The sequence below is a fragment of the Crinia signifera genome, chromosome 1, assembly GCF_055691185.1.
Source record: "Crinia signifera chromosome 1, ASM5569118v1, whole genome shotgun sequence".
Taxonomy (NCBI): domain Eukaryota; kingdom Metazoa; phylum Chordata; class Amphibia; order Anura; family Myobatrachidae; genus Crinia; species Crinia signifera.
The window spans coordinates 440565430-440587302 of NC_139217.1; the positions used below are offsets into that span (position 1 = coordinate 440565430).

The following is a 21873-nucleotide window of genomic DNA, read 5'->3' on the forward strand; positions in this document are numbered from 1 at the left end:
TGTTCATGAAGGATGGGAAGGTAGATATTCAGGAGACGGATCTGCATTGCACTCAATCAATTACGCATAATTAGCGACAGCAGTCCTATTAATCGCCCTATGATTTTTTATTTTACTTAATGAATAATTAATAATATTGAATTAATTAATAATAAAAATATAATAAAGTCGAGCTAATTACTGATATTAGTAGTATACAAAGCATACAGTGGGCCACCCTGGGCCTGGCCTGTGTCACACGCAGTGTGTGGTGTGTAACGACTGTGTAGCGCGGTGGTGTGCAGTGGCACTGTGCTGTGTCACACACGTGACTACAAAGCAGCAGCAGCGCCAATGGCCGTTACAATGTAATAAGAATAACTGCCGCCTCGCGCGGCTTCTCCTTCTCCCCTCAGGCTGTGCACGATGAAAGCGCGCGCGGCTCTCCTTTGCCGCCACCCGGCAGTCAGCAGCAGCAGCAGCAGCAGTAGCCCGGCAGTTGGCGCTGACAGTTCAAACAGCTTTTCTCCATGGAGACCAGTCTCTTCAGGCGCCGGCTCCGTAGCCATGGAGATCAGGACGGTTGGATGTAGAGGAAGGACAGGGAAGTTGTCGCCAGAGATGTCCCTTGGATACCTGGGGCGCATGTCACTGTCTGACTGTTCTAAGCCTTACATCAAAGTCCAGTCACTTGTTTTATACAGTTGCAATCACAGTGTAACATGGCTTCCATGTGTTATCCCACAGTTAAAAGCTGTCAGTCGTAACCGTGGGACCCCCTGGGTTCAGCATAACTAAAGTGCCTCAGACCGCTTCCATGTTGGCATCTTTTGGGACAGCAATCTGTGGCAAGCGAATGGTACCCTTTTATTATTATTATTATTATAATTTTATTTATAAGGCGCCACAAGTGTTTCGCAGCGCCGTACAAAGGATGATTTTAATGATGTTCCGAAGCAATTTAGTTATGCAAGCGCCTCGGAAACTGTGCAAATATCCGAGGGCACCCGCGCAGAAGCCCCGCACATGCACATAATCAAATACGCGCATGTGCATTAGTTCAACATTGGTCCCCTGTGCGAACATGCGGGGGACCGATCAAATTAGTATCAGTCCCAAAATGCAATAACAATATTGCATGTCACGTCACCTAATGCCTCAATAACATTTATGCAATGGTACCTTATAGCGCAGTTATATTCATGTATATATTTTCTCCCTCTCATCCTGATATTTGATCAGGGCCGTATTATCCATTAGGCTGACTATGCTGAAGCCTAGGGTCCCCACAGGGACTAGGAGCCCAAATATTTTTTTTTTACACCCGTGCCCTAGGGCTCTAATGGTTAATGGCACTTGTTCTCTAGGGATGGACTTTGTACGGTCACCACCAAATGATGGCATCCTCATCCGCCATTGAATCTTTCAATGCAGTTATAACTGACCATTGCATCAAAAGAATTCGATAGAAACCAACATTTTTTGCGTATGCACGTGTGCGGCCAGGCTGCACATGTGCACACATCGGCAGCGTGGCCGGCAGGGAACTGGAAAAAAATATTGATGTTGAGAATGTGATGTTCATCTTTATTGTTGTGCACTCTGCACCAGAGCAAGGTAATAGGGTACCCTACAGCGCACTTTTAGCCTGATGATCAGGCTATCTAATTATAGCCCGTTTTTAATCAGCCGAAAATAGGCCTGTCTTGGGGTGGAAACACACACACGCAAACACTCAAAAAATGCAGAACTTTAGGAGCATTACCATCGTATCAAAGATAGATTAAGTGCGATAAACAATTGTGATATCTTTTGACTTAATACGATGGTGAGTAATACCCCTTTTCCATCTGCAAGCCGGGTCATACACAGGATTTTGTACCCGGCTACAACCCGGCTACAACCTGGGTGTGACCCGGCTTGCAAACCACTACTATTGTAAAGCGCAACGGAATCTGCTGCGCAGTGGCATAACTAGATACATGTGGGCCCCATAGCAAACGTTTTTAAGGGCCCCTATTTATCACCTAATGCTGAAAAATGTATGCAGCACATGATACTTTGACAGGCAAAGTGGGCCCCTTTCAGCTCTGGGCCCCATAGCAACTGCACCCCCTGCACCTATGGTAGTTACGCCCTTGCTGCTGCGCTATATAAGAAACTGTAAATAAATAATAATAAATTCACACTAGAGTCCCCACCCGGCATAATGCCGGGCGGGTGATGTCATTAGGAGGCGGGCTTCAGGAGGTGCTGTAGTAAACGGGACCCGGGTCGCATTGATGCCGGTTACCCGTTTACACTACACAGTGACCCAGGTTGGACACGTGTTCATCCCTGGTTGCTACCTGGGTCGAAATGCTGGGTCTCACGACCTGGGTTAGTTCTACAGGGAGCTTTTCCACCTGCCTAAAAACCTGAGTTTTGCACGCTACTGTGCAAAAACCCAGGTTATTTAGGCTAGAGGAAAAGGGGTATAACCAACTCCAAACCTGGGGTCATTCCAATTAGGTGAGTGAGGCTGCAAGTTGCATTGTGCTAACTGTTTTTGCACTCATACTGAGTCTCTCAAAATAAGGGTGGTATTCAAGTACCCCTCTAAAAACATCAGGAGCGGAAAAAAAACCCACATGTTTTCTGCTAAGTTTCTCTATGTTATGACAATTTTTTTTGTTGGGCTATCCGATTGGATCACGCGATAAAAGACCCGTATAGCAGCTAACACACACAGGTTCAGTGAAACCAGTGTGTTTTCACCCGATGCTGAAGACGGAGCTGCTTTTGCAGAATTTAGCTCTGCCTGTGAATAAAACTGATAAGCTGCGGCAATGGATATGATTTTAAGTTAAAAACGTCGGTCCTCGCACATTATAGAAAAATACTACATTTGCATAATAGAAAATGTGCAAACACCCTAGCCATAATTACCATGGCATTTCAAACTTGGATTGGCATCTTCTTGGGTGTACGCATTCATGCTAATGGGGCCTACACACAGGGCGACACTGCTAAGAGATCTGAGCAATGTATATTGCTCAGCACACAGTGCTGCACAGCGCTGTGTGCTGAGCAATCTGTCTGGGCCAGTGTTCTCCGGTGAGGACACTGGCCCTGACCAGCGATTACTAGATTTATCCAGCATGCTGGATATTAATCGCCAGGAGATAGCGACGTGTGGGGACGCGCATCGCTATGGCCCCCGCACGCGGAGTGATAATGCCCTGAAATCGCCCAGTGTCTAGGCCCATTTAGTCTAGGAGTTTCATGAAACAAATTTGCACTGGCACATCAGTGGATTGACCCCATAGTTTGGAACAAGAGAAATACTGCCTTCTTTTCTGTGACTTTTTAGGGACATAGGAGCCCATTTATCATTCTATATTTGCGGCTAAATACCCGAAAAAAATTGCCCAAAATGCATCAGGAAGGACCGTGTCAAGACTCTCTGATCCCTATTGCTATCCCTCCTGGGTAGGTCTCTATGGGGGATGCAAAGCTGGCCAATGTTTCAACATCGGGCAGCAGCGCATTGCATCCCTGGGCTACCGCCATTCTGAGATCGCGGTAGCGCACTGTAGCCTAATGCTGCCCATACACGGCCGATACGGGCGTGCGTTGTGGGCTTAAATAGCACAGATCACATTGCATTGCATGTGCACACGTTGTGCATGCAATGCGATGCAATGTGATGAGAACTAAGTACAAAAAGTATGTGCAAGCACATACTTTTTGTACTGTGCGATGAGGTGCCGCGGGAGCGCGCACCTCAAAGCAAGGAACGCACAGCCCGGCATCGGGCTGTGTATGGGCAGCTTAAGGGCTACACAGCGCATTGCTGCTGGGGCAGTGCGGTCAGCGGGGTTGGCCGGGAGTCAGCGCTAACCGAGCATGTACAGACCCCCCCGGTGCCTGGCTCAGCACATCGCAGGGATCATGCGATGATTCATTGATAAATGGTCCCCTTAATGGCTGGTGCCCAGTACAAAGGCACCTCTCCTAATTCATGTTGCTTTTATATGGTCCCAGAAATATTTGGAGACTTTTGATCTTTGGACAGTAGGGATGTCATGACCTTGTTGTGGTGCACTATTTACCTTAATATTAGCACGAGCAGAATCCTGAAAACTAGGGTATGCACTTTCATTATTATATTGTCCCTAATAAAATGCTATATAGCAAAGTCTTATGGTTCTAGGGGAACATAGCAAGAACAATGAAGCCAGTTTGGTCCTGAAACTACCAATTACCTAATGTCATGAAGGGGTTATCAGAATATCCCTGCTCTATGTGCAGAATCCTATTTCCATTATAATAAACACAAGGGCCAACGATAATCTCCCTTTCCCCCTGATATTATCATCCCCGCCGTGCAAACTGCCATTGCTCCTGGTGGGGTAAGTTTGAGTAACTATGGGACCAGGTGCCCGCTTCTTTCACCCGCCTATTGGCCGCAGCTCCCGCTATCAGCTGCCAAAATCATTTCCAGTCTGTCGCTGGTGGAGGCGCCGGTGACAGTGATCCCTATCACTAGCCGCTGCCAGTAGCCAGGGGAACCCCGGGTAAACTTTCTAAACAGCAACGTTCTAAATGTTACGTCACTAAACTCTGAACAGGGAATCCCTGCTAGAGGCCAGCCAATCAGGTACAAGGAACAGAGTTTTCCCGCTGCTGCAGCCGCCCCTCTCAGCCTTTACTGGGTACCAGTAACACACCGCAGCCTGAGAGGGAATCCCTGCCTTGACGTCACTCGTCCAACCTGTACACCTCAGCAACCAATCACGTAGCGGCACAGGTGATTCCCGCTGCATCAGCCGCCTGCTCTCTACCTCTCTACTTATATAGGAGAATAGTCCCCCAAGGGAGCAGGGTGGCAGGGCTTACTGCAGACACAAAGAGATCCATGTAGTTAAGCAAGAACATCGCAATAGAGGCTGCTATAGGGCAAAACATGGAGTGGAAATTAGAAAAGCTGTCATTCCCCAAGATCAAATCAGACGAGAATGTGATGTGGGTAAGTGTACATTGTGCAGTGAGAGTGCATTGTACCGTCAGATATGTTATTATTACAGTGCATTGTACATTCAGATATGTTTTTGTTAGAGTGCATTGTACAGTCAGATATGTTATTGTTAGAGTGCATTGTACAGTCAGATTGTTATTATTAAAGGCATTGTACCGTCAGATAGTTATTGTTAAAGGCATTGTACAATCAGCTGCTTTATTGTACAATTAGATGGTTTATTCAAAGGGGCAGACTAGATGGGCCAATTTGCCATCATATTCTATGTATGTATGATATTATTAGAGTGCATGGTACAATCAAATGTTTTAGTATTAGAGTGCATTGTACAGTCACATGGTTTATTATTAGAGTGCATGGTACAGTCATATAGTTTAGTATTAGAGTGCATTGTACAGTCACATGGTTTATTATTAGAGTGCATGGTACAGTCATATAGTTTAGTATTAGAGTGCATTGTACAGTCATATAGTTTAGTATTAGAGTGCATTGTACAGTCACATGGTTTATTATTAGAGTGCATGGTACAGTCACATTTTGTATTATTGGAGTGCGTTGTCTAATTTAATAGTTTATTATTAGAGTGCATTGTACAGTCAGATGGTTTATTAGGGGACGCGGTGCTACATTTTACTGTCCACGTCGACTGTGCTGACAAATGGGACAAAAAAGGGTGAAAATCACAGTGTCGACCTTTTGATTGTCGATCTTCCCCATGTCGAACTAATGCTTGTGTTGACCTAATGACATGTCGACCTAACCCTTGTCGACATTCAGTCACGTCGACCATCATGCATTTCAACCTAATGCTTGTCGACCTAGTTACTGTCTATCCAATGATCCCATTCCATTATTAGACTGCAATGTAGTTATATGTTTTATCATTAGAGTGCACGGTACAGTCGGATAATTTATTATTAGAGTGCACGGTACAGTCAGATAATTTATTATTAGAGTGCATTGTACCGTCAGATGTTTTATCATTAGAGTGTGTTGTCTAATAAGATGGGTGATTATTAGAGATATTTGATCAATGTTGGACATTTGTGAATAACAGTTGTTACCATCTTTTCTTTAAGGAGGGTATTATGAAAATTCTTGGAAGAAATTTAAAAAGGATAAGAAAATCTGGTCTGCAGAAAATAAGCAAGGTAGGTCCAAATGTTCATTACCGGAATAATGATAGTAAATGATAATTGTACAGTGATGCACATATAAACCTTTACATACATTCAGGGCCGGCGCCACCACTAGGCAGCCTTAGGCATTTTCTTAGGGCGCCGGCCACTGGAGGGCGGCAGTTTGGAGCTGGTCCCCCACCCTGGATGGAGGTGAGCGGCGCTGGTTGCGGCCACAACCCCCCCACCCCCTGGAGCGACTCGCTGCATCACCCATCTACCCACCCCCCGTGAAGCGATGCGGCGACCCGCGCCGCATCACCCGGCAAGCCCTCCCCCCTGGAACATCATGGCGACTCGCGCCGCATTGCATTACCCGGCAAGCCCTCCGGGAGCATCGCGGCGGCCCTGGGGAGCGTTGCATCGCACGGCACTACCCCCCCCCCCCCCAAGTGGATGAACACAGCCTGTGAACTCTGGGGCGCCCCCCCCCCCATGTGGATCGGGTGAGCGCCGGGCGCCCCCCCTCCCTCCGCCTAAGGCACTCCGGTGCTTTGCTCCTGCCCTGCATACATTGTTGTTGTTTCTGTATATTATATGTAATCTCTCCCCTTTAAAAACAGAAATGTGATTATTCCCACTAGCCCTTATGTGTAGACACTTTGATTTGCTTTCTAATCGCATTTGCTCTATATACCGTGCTTGTATTAGACTAATTTTTTTAATATAAATTTACATAGAATATAAATATTTGGGTGAAGGAAATCACTAACTTTGGAAATCATTTGCTTATAACTCCAATGGAATAGCATTATAACTAAGTAGTCGGGAATAATCATAACAGTAAGTGAACAAGTCCATTGAAAGTTCTCTAGAGCAATATGGTGCACTAGTGTGGCAGTGCATTGCTAGCTGGCTGTTGCATTGCTGACTGACAGTTGCTAGTTGCACTCCACACTTTTACATCAGCAAACTTCGAAAGAGTAACTGCGCCATCTTGTGGAATCTTGTGAGAGTACATCATGTACAGCTCTTCTTCATGAAGATACTTAAAATGGAACTTCTATGGCTTGCAAGTTGACCAGGCCTTTTTTTTCTCTATAATTTTTTAATGAAGAAATGTGTGACATATCTGCTTCAGGTAGGCAGTGTATTTTTAGCTGGCTGCTTGCTCTACGGTTCAGCAGTGGCTAATACTCTGCCACCCGCAACAGAGTCCAGACATCAATGAGAAGACTTTAGTAAGAAGATTCTTATCCGTGTGTGGAAGGGAGGCAGTGTAATGTTAGCTGGTTTGTACTCTAAATACACCAGGTAACTTGCATCTGCCCCCTTTCTGCATGCATCTTCATCTACAGAAGTTGATGTTATGGCCTGTGTACTAGATACCCAAACTTTGCCAGATATATCATTTCAAATTGTTATTTTTTAATTAGATAATTGTTTACTGGCATCATCATAAACATTATAGCCTGTTTTTTTTATCCTTATTTAGATTATTCCGATGTAAAGATTTAAAAACAATTCATATAATTGGGGATTGTGTTTTTATTTGGTGTATAAAATGAATTGTTTGAACTGTTTTGCTGTTTATACCCTTTATATTGTACTGGAAAATGGTTGAAGACACGCAACATGTATTTGACCTGCATAATTTAAATACAGTGTGCTTTGTAACTGGCAAACAACTGTACTTTCTTTAGTCTGTGTTTCATGTGTGTTGTATCTGTGAGTGTTCAAACTTTTTCTAATAACCTCACATACATCCCAGGGAACCCAGAATAAAGCTAGTATATTTATATGTGGTGATTAGGCAGTGTATTGTTAGTTAGCTGTGATATAACTATCAGCTACTACGTACACTACCACATCAGCACATGTCATATCGTCTGGTGATGAGGTAGGCGGGTGGTATAGGCAAGACTTGTGGAAGGCTCGGAGAGGGGAACAGGGGTGGATGTGGATTCCACACTAGGGCCTTAATTCAGATCTGATCGCAGTACAAATTTGTTTTCAAAATGGGCAAAACCATATGCGCTGCAGGTGGGGCAGATATAACATGTGCAGAGAGTTAAATTTGGGTGCGGTGTGTTGAAACTGAAATCTGAATTGCAGTGTAAAAATAATGCAGCCAGTATTTACCCTGCACGGTAACAAAATAACTCCCCCCAAATCTAACTCTCTCCATAGATGTTAAATCTGCCCCACCTGCAGTGCACATGGCTTTTCCCATTTTGAGAACAAAGTTGTACTGCAATCAGATCTGAATAAGGGAGTAGTACTGAAAGGGCTGATTGATACCAGTAGGAAGATTTTGGGATTCAGTATTGAATCCTGGCGGTCGGGATCCCGGCGTTCAGAATCCCGACGCCGGAATCCCGACAGCCGAAATGCCGACAAGGGGGGGACGTGGATCGCCCCCCCTTGCGGGCTCGCTGCGCTCGCCACGCAGCGGGCCCGGTGCCTCGCTACGCTCGGCACGCTAATTTATTCTCCCTCCAGGGGTGCCGTGGACACCCCAGGAGGGAGAATGTGTTGGCATTTCGGCGGTCAGGATTCCGGCGTCGGGATTCTGAACGCCGGGATCCCGACCGCCGGGATTTTAACTGCATCCCAAGATTTTGTACTACTCCTGCAGTAACACTGGGGCAGATGTATTAAGCCTGGTGAAGAGATAAAACCAGCTAATCAACTCCTAACTGTAATTTTTTAAACATAGCTGATTGGCTAGTGCCTTATAACCTTCCGCTTTATCTTCACTTTATCTCTTCACCAGGCTTAATACATCTGCCCCATTATTACCTATCAATGGTAAGATATTATGTATTTGTATGTACCTTATTGCCCTGGGAAAACTGTTGTTGTTGAGAATTTTACATTTTAAGTGAGTAGGAAAACAATGAAAAATCGGGTCTGGGGGGGCATTTAACATAGGAATCATGCAATGCGATGTGACTGATTTTACACACCCGATGCCAAGCAATGTAAATCGGTGGCGCCGTGCTAGGAAACAAGTACCGAACAATGTATTTAAAGAAAAAGCTTTTCCCTCTATTCTTTACGTAATTAATAATTAATAATAAATATGGGCAATATATAATTTGATTATAGAACCTTTTGTCCACATATCTGTTGATATAAACAGCTGCGTTTCTTTGGCAAAATGAAACCAGACAAACACACAGACAAATGCTCCTAATTTACTCAGCACAGACAAATACGACACACGCTTCATTTTCACACGATTGTCCATCTTCAAAGCAGCAGGTGCCCAGACATCACAAGGTCCTATGGCCGGTCAGTGGTGAGGTGCTGGTCCCTGTTGCCACACTCCGTGTAAGCTCAGTGCTGCTTATAGGCTTCAGCTGCAAAGTGTCCTCCAGAAAGGCAACAAAATTTACTATGCATGGTTATGTCAGTGTCTTCTTTGGTAATAGAGTGACCAGAGTTTCTGATTAAAGATACCATTTAAATTGTTGGTCAAATGTCTAATGTGCAGCTTCCACAGCTAATTAAAAGGGAACCTGTGATTCTTCAACAGGGGGAACTAAAAGTCACTGCTGGCATTCCCGGGGAACTGCAAGTCTGCTCCAGGATAAAATGGGCTCTTTTGGGCATACTTAGATTTATCAAAGTTTGGAGAGAGATAAAGTAGCAGCCAATCAGCTTCTAACTTCCAAGTTACAGACTGTGTTTTAAAAATGTCATTTAGGAGCTGATTGGCTGTCCCTTTATCTCCAACCATTTTATACCTCTACAAGCTCTGATACATCTCCCCCTTAGTAACATGGTGCGAGTATCAATGATGTGCAGTTACCTATTGCAGTGAAAGACATGCCACTAGTCTGGAGACAGCTGATTGGTTGCTGTAAGTAACCGCCCATCACTAATCAGCCTCTTCTTGATCCAGTCAGTGAAAGTGGCGTTTTCCATTACAAATAAATACCTTTGCTTGGACTGAACTACTCTTTAAGTAGGATGTCAAAAAAGAACAAAAAATTAAGGCGTTTTAATGGGTTACACTGTATAAGTAGACAGTGTCGAGGCCGATAGTCAACAGGTAGACGCCATATGGTCAACTCAACATGCAGTCGATCAACAGGGTCAAAAAGTTCAGTAGTGCTTAAGGTCGACAGGTACAAAACATCGACATGGTCTTAAGGTCTACATGACCATTGACCACACACAAGTGGTCGACACAATTTATTTTTGGGGGCGGTTCATGTCTTTCCAATATCTGTTTGATTTACTATCCAAGTTGACTACGATTAGGAATAGTAACCTGCTCAAAGTGCGGCCTGCCCAAAATGTGCCTCTGAGGATACACATTTCCATTTAGATATGATTAAAAATACAAAATGACACCCAAAAAAAACTTATATCACCAATTGTCATGTTGACCTTTTGACCCTGCTGCATTTTTGTACCTGTTGATTTGACTCACTGTCTACCTTTTACCTTTTCACCCTGTTGACTAAAAGCACACCACCCATATCTATCTAGACCAGGGCTGGCCAAAACGGTCCGCGAGATCGACCAACGGTCCACGTTTTCCAAGTCCCCTAGCTGGTGCACAGCTGTAGTCATTACTAACTGTCACATGTCCCAGGTCACCTAGCTGGTGCACAGCTGTAGTCATTACTAACTGTCACATTTTCACACCTGCTGCATTCATTCCTACTATAGATCCACAGGTTGCCTGAAAAATATGAACTGTTGGTAGATCTTGTGGACAGATTTGCCCACCCCTGGTCTAGACAGTGTAGATCTTCTATACCTCACCAGTTTTAACACCAACTAAAACCTGAAAAGCACAGTAAAAACAAAAACAAAAAAAACTCAAAGCTTCATATGACTCCTGCTGTAGACAGTCCAGCCAGGGAAGCTGCTTATAACTTCAAAGATCTTCCTTCCTCTTCTTAATAATTTCTCTTACAATAGACACCACTTCAGTCTTTATATTGGAAATATGCTCCTCAGGTCTCCACGTTTTTATCACTTGGCCTTGTGGGTTCACCAAGTATTTCCAAAAGTTCCATTTTGGCTCATGTTTTGTTGATTCTAAACAAAAAGAAAGGAGGAAAATAGTTACTGGTGCCAGGCACAGGTACTGTAATACACAACAGCACCAGCTAACATTGCTGCGAGATTATTTTGTACACAGAAAGGAAGATAGATTATTTTCTTTTAATCCAAATCAATATGGAAAAAAAAAACGAGTTGACCTTTTGACTGTCGACCCAATGCTTGTGTTGACCTAATGACCCCATCGACCTAAGCCAATGTCGACCTTCAGTGGTCGAACCAATGACTCATACCCCAAACTAATAACCAATTTCACTCGTATTTAGATCTTGATTTTTGACATAATTAACACTGTAATGCCTACTGCACCGAAAGACCTAACAACATATTTAAGAGAGATTCCGAATGACACAATAAAATGCAGCCCCTCCGCCTGCCCACTTCATTCTGCCAATGACTGACGGCTCACTACACTACTAATTACCTATTCACACTCCCACCTGCATGGTTTTACACTAGCCTCGGCTCATGGCTCACCTGCACCTTTGCAGCTCCAGACCACATGCTATCATGCAAGAGGATGGAACTCTGTGTGAAAAAAGATCTGATCTGATCGCAGTACAAATTTGTTCTCAAAATGGGCAAAACTATGTGCACTGCAGGTGGGGCAGATGTAACATGTGTAGAGAGAGTTAAATTTGGATGGAGTGTGAAACTGAAATTGAAGTGTAAAAATAATGCAGCCAGTATTTACCCTGCACAGAAATCATTTCTGATGCCTTTAAAGAAAAGTTATTAATAATAATAATATAATAGTGTAAAAACCTGTAGTCACTTACCTACAAGGAAACGGAATGCAGGTTCTGCCTCTGTACCTATAATTCTTATCTTGCTGAATATCGGGAAAGTGACGCCATAGTTCCTTTTAGCAAACGATTGTATTTCATGGTTCGTATTGGGTTCTCCTTCTCCAAACTGATTGCAGGGGAAAGCGAGGACAGTGAAGTGGGACGGGCCGAACTCTCTGTGCAGTTCCTGCAGCGCTCTGTAGTTCTCCTCTGTGTGCTGACAGGCGCTCGCCACGTTTACAACCAGAGATGCCTGCAGGAGACAGAGACCAGCAGGAAACCCTCTGTGATGACTCTGGCACAGCAAGCATTGCATACACCTCACTTTCATGTGCTGTGCCCTAAGGCACCCGTATGGCTAACAGGACTCTATCATGTCTGTGCATGGCCAGGCTACGGCACTTACCACAACGTCACGCAGATTTCATCCTCACCAGTGTGTGCTAAATGCTAACTATATCCCAAATATATGGAGTCTGCGTTCTACATTACGTATGTGGGTGTATATAATTATATAAAATGATAATAAATACATACATTCTATCTGTGCATATATATATAGATAACACAGATGCCCAGCTAATTTGCCCTGTAAGCTCAGGAATAATGTACATAAAATATGACCAGACAATTTACAGTTCCCTTTCGCCACTCCTATTGTGGGTACACTGTCATCTAATGTTAAGTCCGATAGGTGTAAACAGTGAGTGTGTACTTACTTTTCCTCTGTACTTGCTGAGTGACACTGTCCTGCCAGAGGAATCCTTCACTTCAAATGAATAAAAGTCTTTTACTTTGGGCTTGAAAAGCTTTAGCTGTAAAATAAAGAGCACAGCCGTGCACAGCACCATGGAGAAGAACACCAGGAACACTTTAGCCTTTGGGGAAGAACATTTTAAGGGGTAAGGAGGTGGCAGTGTCTCCATTTTGGAGATTTTGCAGGGAAGTTTCTGCAAGTCCCTGGAATGTGATTTGGGGAGGAGCAGAAAGGCTGTGACTGGAGGCCAGATGCTTTCTCAGCCCACTGGATAGGACAGAGGAGGGTGTGATTATTGTGTGCGTTAGGTGGGAAACACTGAGGGAGAAATGTACTAAGATGGGAGTTCTGTTTCACAGGGGATGTTGCTATGGGTAACCAATCAGAATCTACTTATTTATTTAGCACCTTCTAGAACACTGGTGGCTAACCTTGACACTCCAGCTGTTGTTGAACTACACATCCCAGCATGCCCTGCATCAGTTTTATTATTTGGCCATGCTAAAACTGAAGCAGGGCATGCTGGGATGTGTAGTTTAACAACAGTTGGAGTGTCAAGGTTAGCCATCACTGTTCTAGAAGATAATTGATAATATCTGATTGGTTGTCCATAGCAACATCCCATGTGAATCCCTGTGACTAGCTGCACAGAATGGTATGCGGACCCTGGGTCGACAATTTCTATGTTGGCACCTAAGAATGGTCAACATACCCACGGCCGACATTGACAGAAGGACAAGACAAGCTTAAAGTCGACATGGACATAGTCGACATGGACATAGTCGACATGAATAAATTTGACATGAGTTTTTCACACTTTTTTTTTAAAAAAAGGGGTGTTTTTTCATATATTACTATCCTAGTGGGCATAGAGTGAGACTATAACAGTGTGCCGAGTGCAGCGCAGAGAGCCCTGCGCGGGGATGCAGTACACTTATACAGTGTCCATGATGTCGACAATCTCACCCAAAAATATTGAAAATCCCTGTTGACCTTATTCATATCGACCATGTCCATGTTGACCTAAACTTTGTGTCGACCACCGGTCTATGTTGACCTATGGTATTGCAACCATTCTTAAGTGTCGACCTAATCACTGTCGACCCCCCGAGTCCTGGCGCCCTAAGCTGCACCCTAATCAGCCTATTGGTTAATCAGATACTGATTGCACATACAGTATACAAGGCATACTTCCCAGCTCTCCCTATTTTTGCGGGGCAGTCCTGTTTTTTAGACTGTCCCGCATCCCACCTGGGGCCGGCAGTGTCCCGCAGTGGTGGTGGTGAGGCAGTTGGGAGCATGCACACTGCGTCTATTCAGTGTAGCAGAGGGGCTGGGGGCATGGCCAGCAGTTTACACAGTACTGGCCATGCCTACATAGTGACAGAAAATGGGGGCGTGGCTTGTGGCCGCGGCATCCTCATAAGGCTACGTCCCCTCCGGCATATGCCATGCCCATTTTCGGGCATGCGGGCATCCTGATCTCCAGGATGTGAAAGTTGGGAGGAATGTTATAATATAGCGACTGTTCTGCCTGTAGACCAGAATGTAGTCGACATGGAAACAAGATGACGTGAGTTTTTCATGATTTTATTTCAAAAACCTACTTGTTCATACTTTACCATCCCACTGGGCACAGAGGGAGAATACCTGAAACATGGCGAGCGGACGAGGTACACTAATGTGGTGTCCATGTCTACAATCTGTCAACATAAACACAAAAATAAATAAATAAAAATCTAATGTTGACCTTTTGCATATGTCGACCTAAACCATATTGATCTTTTTCATGTGTTGAACTGTCGACCAATAGTGGTCAATCTATTGATTGTCGACCTATATACTGTCAACAAAATGATCCATACCATTGTATGCCAGTCTAGTGGCATTCTCAGTACAGTGCCTCAACATGTGTTAAGTAAAGAGCAGCTGGTATACATCAGGGTTGCCTACACTCCCGGAATGGCTGGGAGGCTCCCGAATATCGTGTTACCCCCTCCCAGCCCCCCGGAAAGGTGGGCAACCCTCCCGGATACCCAGGGCGAGATGTACTAAGCCTTGAAAAGTGATAAAATACAGAATGATAACCATCAGCCGATCAGCTAACTGCCATGCTACAGGCTGTGTTTGAAAAATTTCAGTTAGGAGCCGATTGGGTGATTGTTTATCACTTTTATCACTATTGAAGCTTAAAGGTGATTCAGACCTGCTCGGTCAGGTGCCAATTCACTACCCCGGACGCTGTCTAGGCATTCGCCTAATTAGTGGGCAGGAAGCGGGCGGTGTTTATCTGCGAATATATGATGCCTAGCATCCAGGTCCGAATCAGGCCCTTGGTACATCTGGCCTCCAGTCTTTAAATGTAAGCTGGCGGGTGCTGTGAGCATGGCACCATACAGACTGGTAAGCAGGACACAGGTGCGTGAGCATATATATGTTCCAATCACTTCAGTCTGTACCAGTAAAGCAGCGTGTGCTGGAATGTGGCTTCAGCTGTGTCTGGTGCCAGAGCTGGTAAATCAGGGGTGGGTGTAAAGCTAGGCACACATGATACAATATAATGGGCGATATTGCGATTCAGGATGTGTCATAATGACCATTATATATTGTGTGCACCCCAAATCCACCCATTGATGAATCGCGAAGTCCTATCTTCCCATCTGATGTGCTGTACATCAGATGGGATGATACGGCGGATGACGCTATGCAGTTACATTGTGTATAACAATATATTGCGTCATCGTTCTGCGGTTTACGCAGTGCATACGGCGATGTTATATGTCGTTACATCGCATTGCTGTGTGACTGGGTCTGAGGTGTGCACCTAACTTATCTCACAGCAGCAATACAACACTTGCAACTGCATAATGCAATTTCCTAAGAAAATAGTGTTTACACAAGAGATTACTAAGTAAATCTCTATGTAACTCTTGCGTATTTTCTCAGGAAATTATGAAAAGTATGTATAGATGTGTTTGTGTGTGCATGAATATATAGGTGTATGGGCTTAATGCTTTGGGGTAAACACCCTTCGGCCATACACCCCTTTTCCAGTCATTAAAACCACTGACTGGTAAAATTAATAATATGATCTCATTACAATGGCAGTGGTGAACACTCAGGGGTTAATTTACGAAGATGGGCGTTCTATTGTATATGGGCTGTTGCCCATAGCAACCAAACAGAATCTACTTTTTATTGATTAAGCGCCTTCTAGGAGATAATAGATAGATCCTGATTGGTTTCTCATAGCAACATCCCCTCTACAATAGAACTCCTATCTTAGTAAATAAACCCCTCAGTCCCTGAAGTTCATGTGTTGGTGATAGGAGAAATGAGCAAGCGTAAGGATCTGAGGGGCAGATTTATTAAGCTCGGTGAAGTGATAAAGTGTCTGGTTTTTATCACCGGCCAATCAGCTCCTACCTGTCATTTTTCAAACCAAGCCAGGGATAAAAACCAGACATTTTATCACTTCACCGAGCTTAATAAATCTGCCCCTGAGTGACCATGTCATGGGCCAAATTGTGAAACTCGGTCAGAGCTTTTTCTAAATGGCAGGTCTTGTGTGGTGTTCCCGGTATGCAGTAGTTAGGACCTACAGTATCAAAGAGGTCCAGGTTGTGGACAACATGGTCATGGGCACCCATATATAATAATATATAAAAGTACAAATGTTTTATAAATGTGTAAACATAAATGCAGTTATAACAATTTATGGCCAACCATACGGCCAGCTGGTGTCTGTCTGGTGATCATTGCTGTCTGGAATATAAAGCGAGGTAGCTTGATCCAGTGAAGCTTTTTTTTTTTTTGCACAGGCAAAAGCTTGGAAACGCACATGGAATGCAACGACCAGGTGAGAGGAGAGGCGATGGTCATTGGTCGAATTGAGAGGGCGTGTGTAGGTAAATGAGGTTGGAGATGTAGGGAGTCGTGGAGAGGGCCTTGTACAGTGTGTGAGGGTGAGGAGTTTTAAGAGCAGGAGCGGATTGGGAAGTCAAAGTGGCCCTAGAAATATGTAGAATAGAAGCAACCTCACTCAGGCAGAACCAAATCAAAGGCAGAACCAACACCAGAATAGGCAGGATTAAGACATCACTACACGTGTGTGGAAGCAATTGCTTTCAATGTGCTTGGCAGTCTAGTGGCCCCCAGCCCTTTAAGCTGCTGTGACAAACCACAAACCTCCACATGTCACATAATACCCCTCCCCCCTGAGACTGACAACATACCCCAAAACCTCCATTGAGTAGACAACTTATTACCATAGTCATCTGAATATCACAAATATCCCTAACCCGCCATCAAAGGAGCCCAGAAACACCCCAAATAGCACCCACTTCTGTCCCTTTAACAAATGTCACAAGGGATATAGGTGGGTGCCCGCCTTAGATGAGTATTTGCAGAGCCGGTACTCTGCTCTGTGAGTCAGCCATGTATGGGAGGCAGAGGGGGATTGGGGCTACTATCCTGGACAGGTTCACATATTTTTTTAAATAAATCATTGGTTGACAGGTGGCCTCACAGGGGAGGTGGCCCACCAGGAATCTTCCATGTTAGATCTATGGACAAGCCACCCCTGTTGAAGGGGATACTATATGCAGGGCTATTTTTCAGCAGGCTCCAGCAGGAACTGAGGCCCTTATTCTAGTTCACTTTTTCTGACAAAATATTTCTTAGATGGACAAAACCATGTGCACTGCAGGTGAAGCAGGTGTAAAACCCCACCCAAATCTAATTATCTCTGCACAAGTAACACCTGCCTCACCTGCAGTGCACATGGTTTTGTCCATCTAAGAAATATTTTGTTAGAAAGAGTGAACTAGAATAAGGGCCTCAGCTCCTGCTGGAGGCTGCTGAAAAATAGCCCTGACTATATGGAAATGAGAGCCAGTGCAGATCACGTTGAAGGGGCCTGGCAGAACTGAAGCGGCAGGAGAGGAAGATAAGTTTAGCTGCAGGGTTATGAACAGACTGGAGGGGAGCAAGCTGGGAACGTGGGAGACTGTTGCAGTAGTCGAGCCATGAGACGACCATCACGGATGGTGTAATGGTTAGCATTACTGCCTCACAGCGCTGAGGTCATGGGTTCTATCCCCACCATGGCCCTAACTGTGCGGAGTTTGTATATTCTCCCCGTGTTTTTGTGTGGGTTTACTCCGGGTACTCCGGTTTTCTCCCACAATCCAAAAATATACTGGTAGGTCAATTGGCTTCCAGCAAAAATTAACCCTAGAATGTCTGTGTGTGCGAGTACATGTGGTAGGCAATATAGATTGTGAGCTCCACTGGGGCAGGGACAGATGTGACTGTTCAAATATTCTCTGTACAGCGCTGCGGAATATGTGTGCGCTATATAAGAAACTGCTAATAAATAAATAAGTGAATAATAAGTTTAGTCACACTCTGGGAGAGGAATGTCCTGATGCGAGCTATGAAATGGAACTGACATGATTGAGCCAGAGATTGGACATGGGTGCAAAGGAGAGGGTAGAGTTCAAAATGATATACAATTAGGGATGGCCATCGGACCCAATCATTCAAAGAAAAATAGAGGTTAAAACCATCAATAGTCATCAACTGCATAGTTTGCTACCATCGATGGCAAGTTGCACTATCACCATTAATGGCAATCATCAATAGCAACCATAGCTAATGGCCATCCCTATACCTGAGCAGTTGGGGAACGGGGGAGATGCTGTTGTTGTTGTCACAGTGATGGAGAGGTGGGTTTATGATGATCTGGATGGAGGAAAGATGATGAGTTTGGTTTTGTTCATGTTGAGCTCTAGAGAATGCTCTGACATCCAGAAGATGATGGCAGAGATGCAGCTGGTTACCTGAGATTGTACCAGGGTGCACTATGGGAAGATTAGCCGGCAGAGGCAACGTAATGCTCTGGACAGTGTTCTGCTGGTTCTTGGTCCTGCCATTCATGCTGATGTTACTTTGACATGTACCACACACCTAAACGTGGTTACAGACCAAGTGCACTCTTTCTTGGCCACAGTATATACCCTGATGACAGAGGCCTTTTTCAGCAGGACAATGCACCCTCCCACTTTGAAAAATAAATGTTCAGTAAAGGTTTGAAACACATTCATTTAGTAGTTTTTCCTCTTTATTTTAGACACCAGAGTTCCGAAAGATGTCATATTCCAGATTCAAAAGAAGCATCTTTAGAAGACATGCACACCAGATTCCTATAGAAAGTAGCCCTATTTCCACAAGATGGCGCTATTGTCAAGATCAAAACCTGGAGCACACATTTAATTCTCCATCCACTGAACTGTCTTTGAGTTCTTCCTATGTACACTGCCGAACACCGGAAAAGCTAGTTTTGCTACCCTGTAAGTGACTTCCATTATTTAATGTGATGTTTATGCTTTTCTTCAGTAACGTGTATAGTATAAATTTAAGTTTCGACTCTGTTTCAGATCTGACAGATGTATCCGGTGCAAGTAATCCAGACTGTGATTCTACACCAGTCATATCGGATGATGTAGGTACCCTCATCCTACCTAAGAAAGCCATCAGGAGGTGTATACAGAAGAAGCTGACATTTTTCCATCCCCAGGTACGATGGTGAAAACAATAATACTAGGACGGAAAGTAAAACAACTCTGCACTATTTTACCGGTAACAACAACATGTGCACAAAATGGGCGGTATTCAATGAGGCTGATTCGCCAGGTTTTTATGGCGATTTTGTGCTGTAAGGCGAATTTCTGACTAAAACGGTGAATCACCCTATTCAATGACCAGATGGCGAATACATTTCAAGGTTTTTTTCACCATGATTCACTGAGTAGCAATCGCTATCTTTTTATGGTGAAGTGGAAGGTAAACTTTTAAAATAAAGTGTTTTGTTTTTTACAATTGGTGTCAAAAAATCTGGAATTTTATTCTGAGGAGGGGCATGCTATTTTTATCCATGTGCTGTAAGCACATGAATATATATTTAAAAAAAAAAATATATATATATATTTTTTTTTTTACACAGACCAGCCAGCAGGGGGCCGGGGCCGAGCCGCTCATTAGATATTCATATATTCACTTCACCCGATCATTACATATGCATGATCGGGTGTAGTGAATATACCCGGTCCCCTGCTGGCTATCCTGGGGGGGCAGCCTGTGCTGCCTGGCTCCCGGGGAGCCCACCTCCCCCCCACAAACGTTCTGGGGCAGGCAGGGAGACTTCCATCTCCCTGCCTGCCACCGTCCTCAGGCTCCCTGCGGCGTCCGCCGCAGGAGCTAAAATTCGCCAGTCAGGGGCAGCGAGCCCCTGACTCGTTGAATACCGGAGCCGGCGAGGCTCCGGAACGTGGCGAATGTGCAGCGAATCCTAAACAGGATTCGCTGCACCTCGCCGGTATTCACATTGAATACCGCCCAATGTTGGAAAGGTCCATTCTAGACATTGGTATGACAAGTACTTAATGAATCTCGAATAGAAAAGACTTTAGAAGAGGCGAATGACTTCTCATTTATTAAACCATATGATGTTAGGATCTAAAATTTTAAATAGATCTTAACCCTTTGAGTTAATTTGTCAAAATAGAGTAGGTGTGAAAACTGCCAAGCAAACACCTTTATTTATCATCATGCCCTGTAATGTTTACCTAATATAGGAAATCTAATCTTTTTTTTTTTTTTGCACAACATTTTTTATTTGAATATATATAGCAAATGTGAGCGATGCCGGAATTTTTAGCGGACAGGTTGGCACTCGAAGGGTTAAACGTAAACATTAGCAGAAATATTACTTCAACATGCATTCATATCTCAGGTTTTGCACTTTATACCCAGGCCCTGATTCTGGTTGGCACGCAAAGCAGCGTTATGTTCTTGTACACATCCCCTCGCATGCTAGCGGGAAGGGGGGGGTGTTCGTGCGAGTATATGCAGCCTACCAGACAGGTTAGAATCAGGCCAAATAACTTTCTAATGTATGATTTGCTTGATTCCGTAGGAATCTGCAGTGTCCACTAGATGGCGATGACATTCTCTGGACTGCAGTCTCCATATACGTTTGTTATTTTTGCTGTTTCCCCTATTTGTCCAAGTGATGTGTAATTGTAATAATTATTATGTTTTAATGTGCCCTAATTAGCACTAAAATGTAAAAGTCTCTATCCTCTCAAATGGGGTGGATTCAATGGTCAGGAATGCCTTTGCTTAGTCAAAGCAGCGTGGCAGCCGCCTCAGCAGGATCTCACACAAAAGTGTTCACTACCACATAGGATAGCGAGCAAATTTGTGTGAATCGGACGGATGGTGCAAAGAGGGTCGCTGTTGCCGGTACAAATTAGATTGTAGAATTTTCCTAATAGCTCTATGGTCCTTATTCTAGTTGAATCAGACGGATGCGTATTTCGGACAGGAGCCGATTGTTCTTAGCCCCGCCTACCATACGGATCGCTCACACCGTCCGAATGCGGTAAGATGCTGACCGAACGGACCACGAGTGGATGTTTCAAGTGAACACCTCCTCCATCTGTGGGAACCTCCCCTAACCTCCGATGGTCGCCGACCATCGAATGATGGACCGAGCGGTCAGGCAGCACAGAGTGCTCCAGACCGCTCAGAAATTTTTCCGAATAAAAGCAGGGATATGGGCGGGCAGCTGGCATCCGGCTATGTCCGTTGACCGCCCCCCACATGTGCGTCACTGCCGCATTACCATACGTACGCCCAGCGTTTTCATGAGAATGCCCATGAAACGTGGGGCGTACGCATATGGTAATGAGCCCAAACAGCCCTTCACGCCCCTCTCCACCCCCTGCTCGGATGGTTCCGTACGATCATTTATGTACGGAACTCACGCCGTGTTCGGATGTTTGAGGCATTCGCACATGCGCAGATACGCCTCCGCACATGCGCAAACACCAACCATCCGGCCATCTGTCCGCATATGTATGTTTAAGTAAATTAATTGAATGATTTGAATCACAGGTACAGTTTGGATCTATGGGAGAACATGAGGGCGGATCATCTAATGACAGCACTATCCGGATATGTGAGCGAAACACATGTACACTGAGAGGTATTACCCTTCTCACAATGCATGCTTGATTTCTTTGTTGATTATTCTATTTTTTATACTACAATATAAGGATA

At 44.5% G+C, this 21873-nt stretch overlaps 2 protein-coding genes across 3 annotated transcripts in view; one reads left to right on the forward strand and one right to left on the reverse strand.

Annotated features, from left to right (window-relative positions):
• Positions 1-406: 406 nt before the first annotated feature.
• Positions 407-21873, forward strand: part of CDC20B (cell division cycle 20B) — a 31947-nt gene continuing 10480 nt past the window's right edge. The window contains exons 1-6 of one of the 2 annotated variants that reach the window (XM_083158469.1): positions 407-838; positions 6079-6150; positions 18881-19100; positions 19188-19327; positions 21107-21193; positions 21709-21799. In XM_083158469.1, the coding sequence (XP_083014595.1) occupies positions 797-838; positions 6079-6150; positions 18881-19100; positions 19188-19327; positions 21107-21193; positions 21709-21799 (652 nt within the window). In that variant the 5' untranslated portion in view covers positions 407-796. The remainder of the gene's footprint in view (positions 839-6078; positions 6151-18880; positions 19101-19187; positions 19328-21106; positions 21194-21708; positions 21800-21873) is intronic. The other variant, XM_083158470.1, reaches the window with a different exon arrangement.
• On the reverse strand, positions 9298-12961 carry GPX8 (glutathione peroxidase 8 (putative)). The gene is made up of 3 exons (XM_083153694.1): positions 12710-12961; positions 11982-12243; positions 9298-11178 (listed from the first exon to the last, which is right to left on the reverse strand). The coding sequence occupies exons 1-3, from the start codon at positions 12914-12916 to the stop codon at positions 11015-11017; spliced, it is 633 nt and encodes a 210-aa protein (XP_083009820.1). The 5' UTR covers positions 12917-12961; the 3' UTR covers positions 9298-11014.

What these genes read in the sequence shown, in the direction of transcription:
- GPX8 (XM_083153694.1), bottom strand. Translation starts at nt 12,916, where the DNA reads ATGGAGACACTGCCACCTCCTTACCCCTTAAAATGTTCTTCCCCAAAG. An exon ending in TCAGCAAGTACAGAGGAAAA is followed by an intron (nt 12,244 to 12,709) that starts GTAAGTACACAC and finishes TGTCTCCTGCAG; the next exon opens with GCATCTCTGGTTGTAAACGT. An exon ending in TGCATTCCGTTTCCTTGTAG is followed by an intron (nt 11,179 to 11,981) that starts GTAAGTGACTAC and finishes CTTTTTGTTTAG; the next exon opens with AATCAACAAAACATGAGCCA.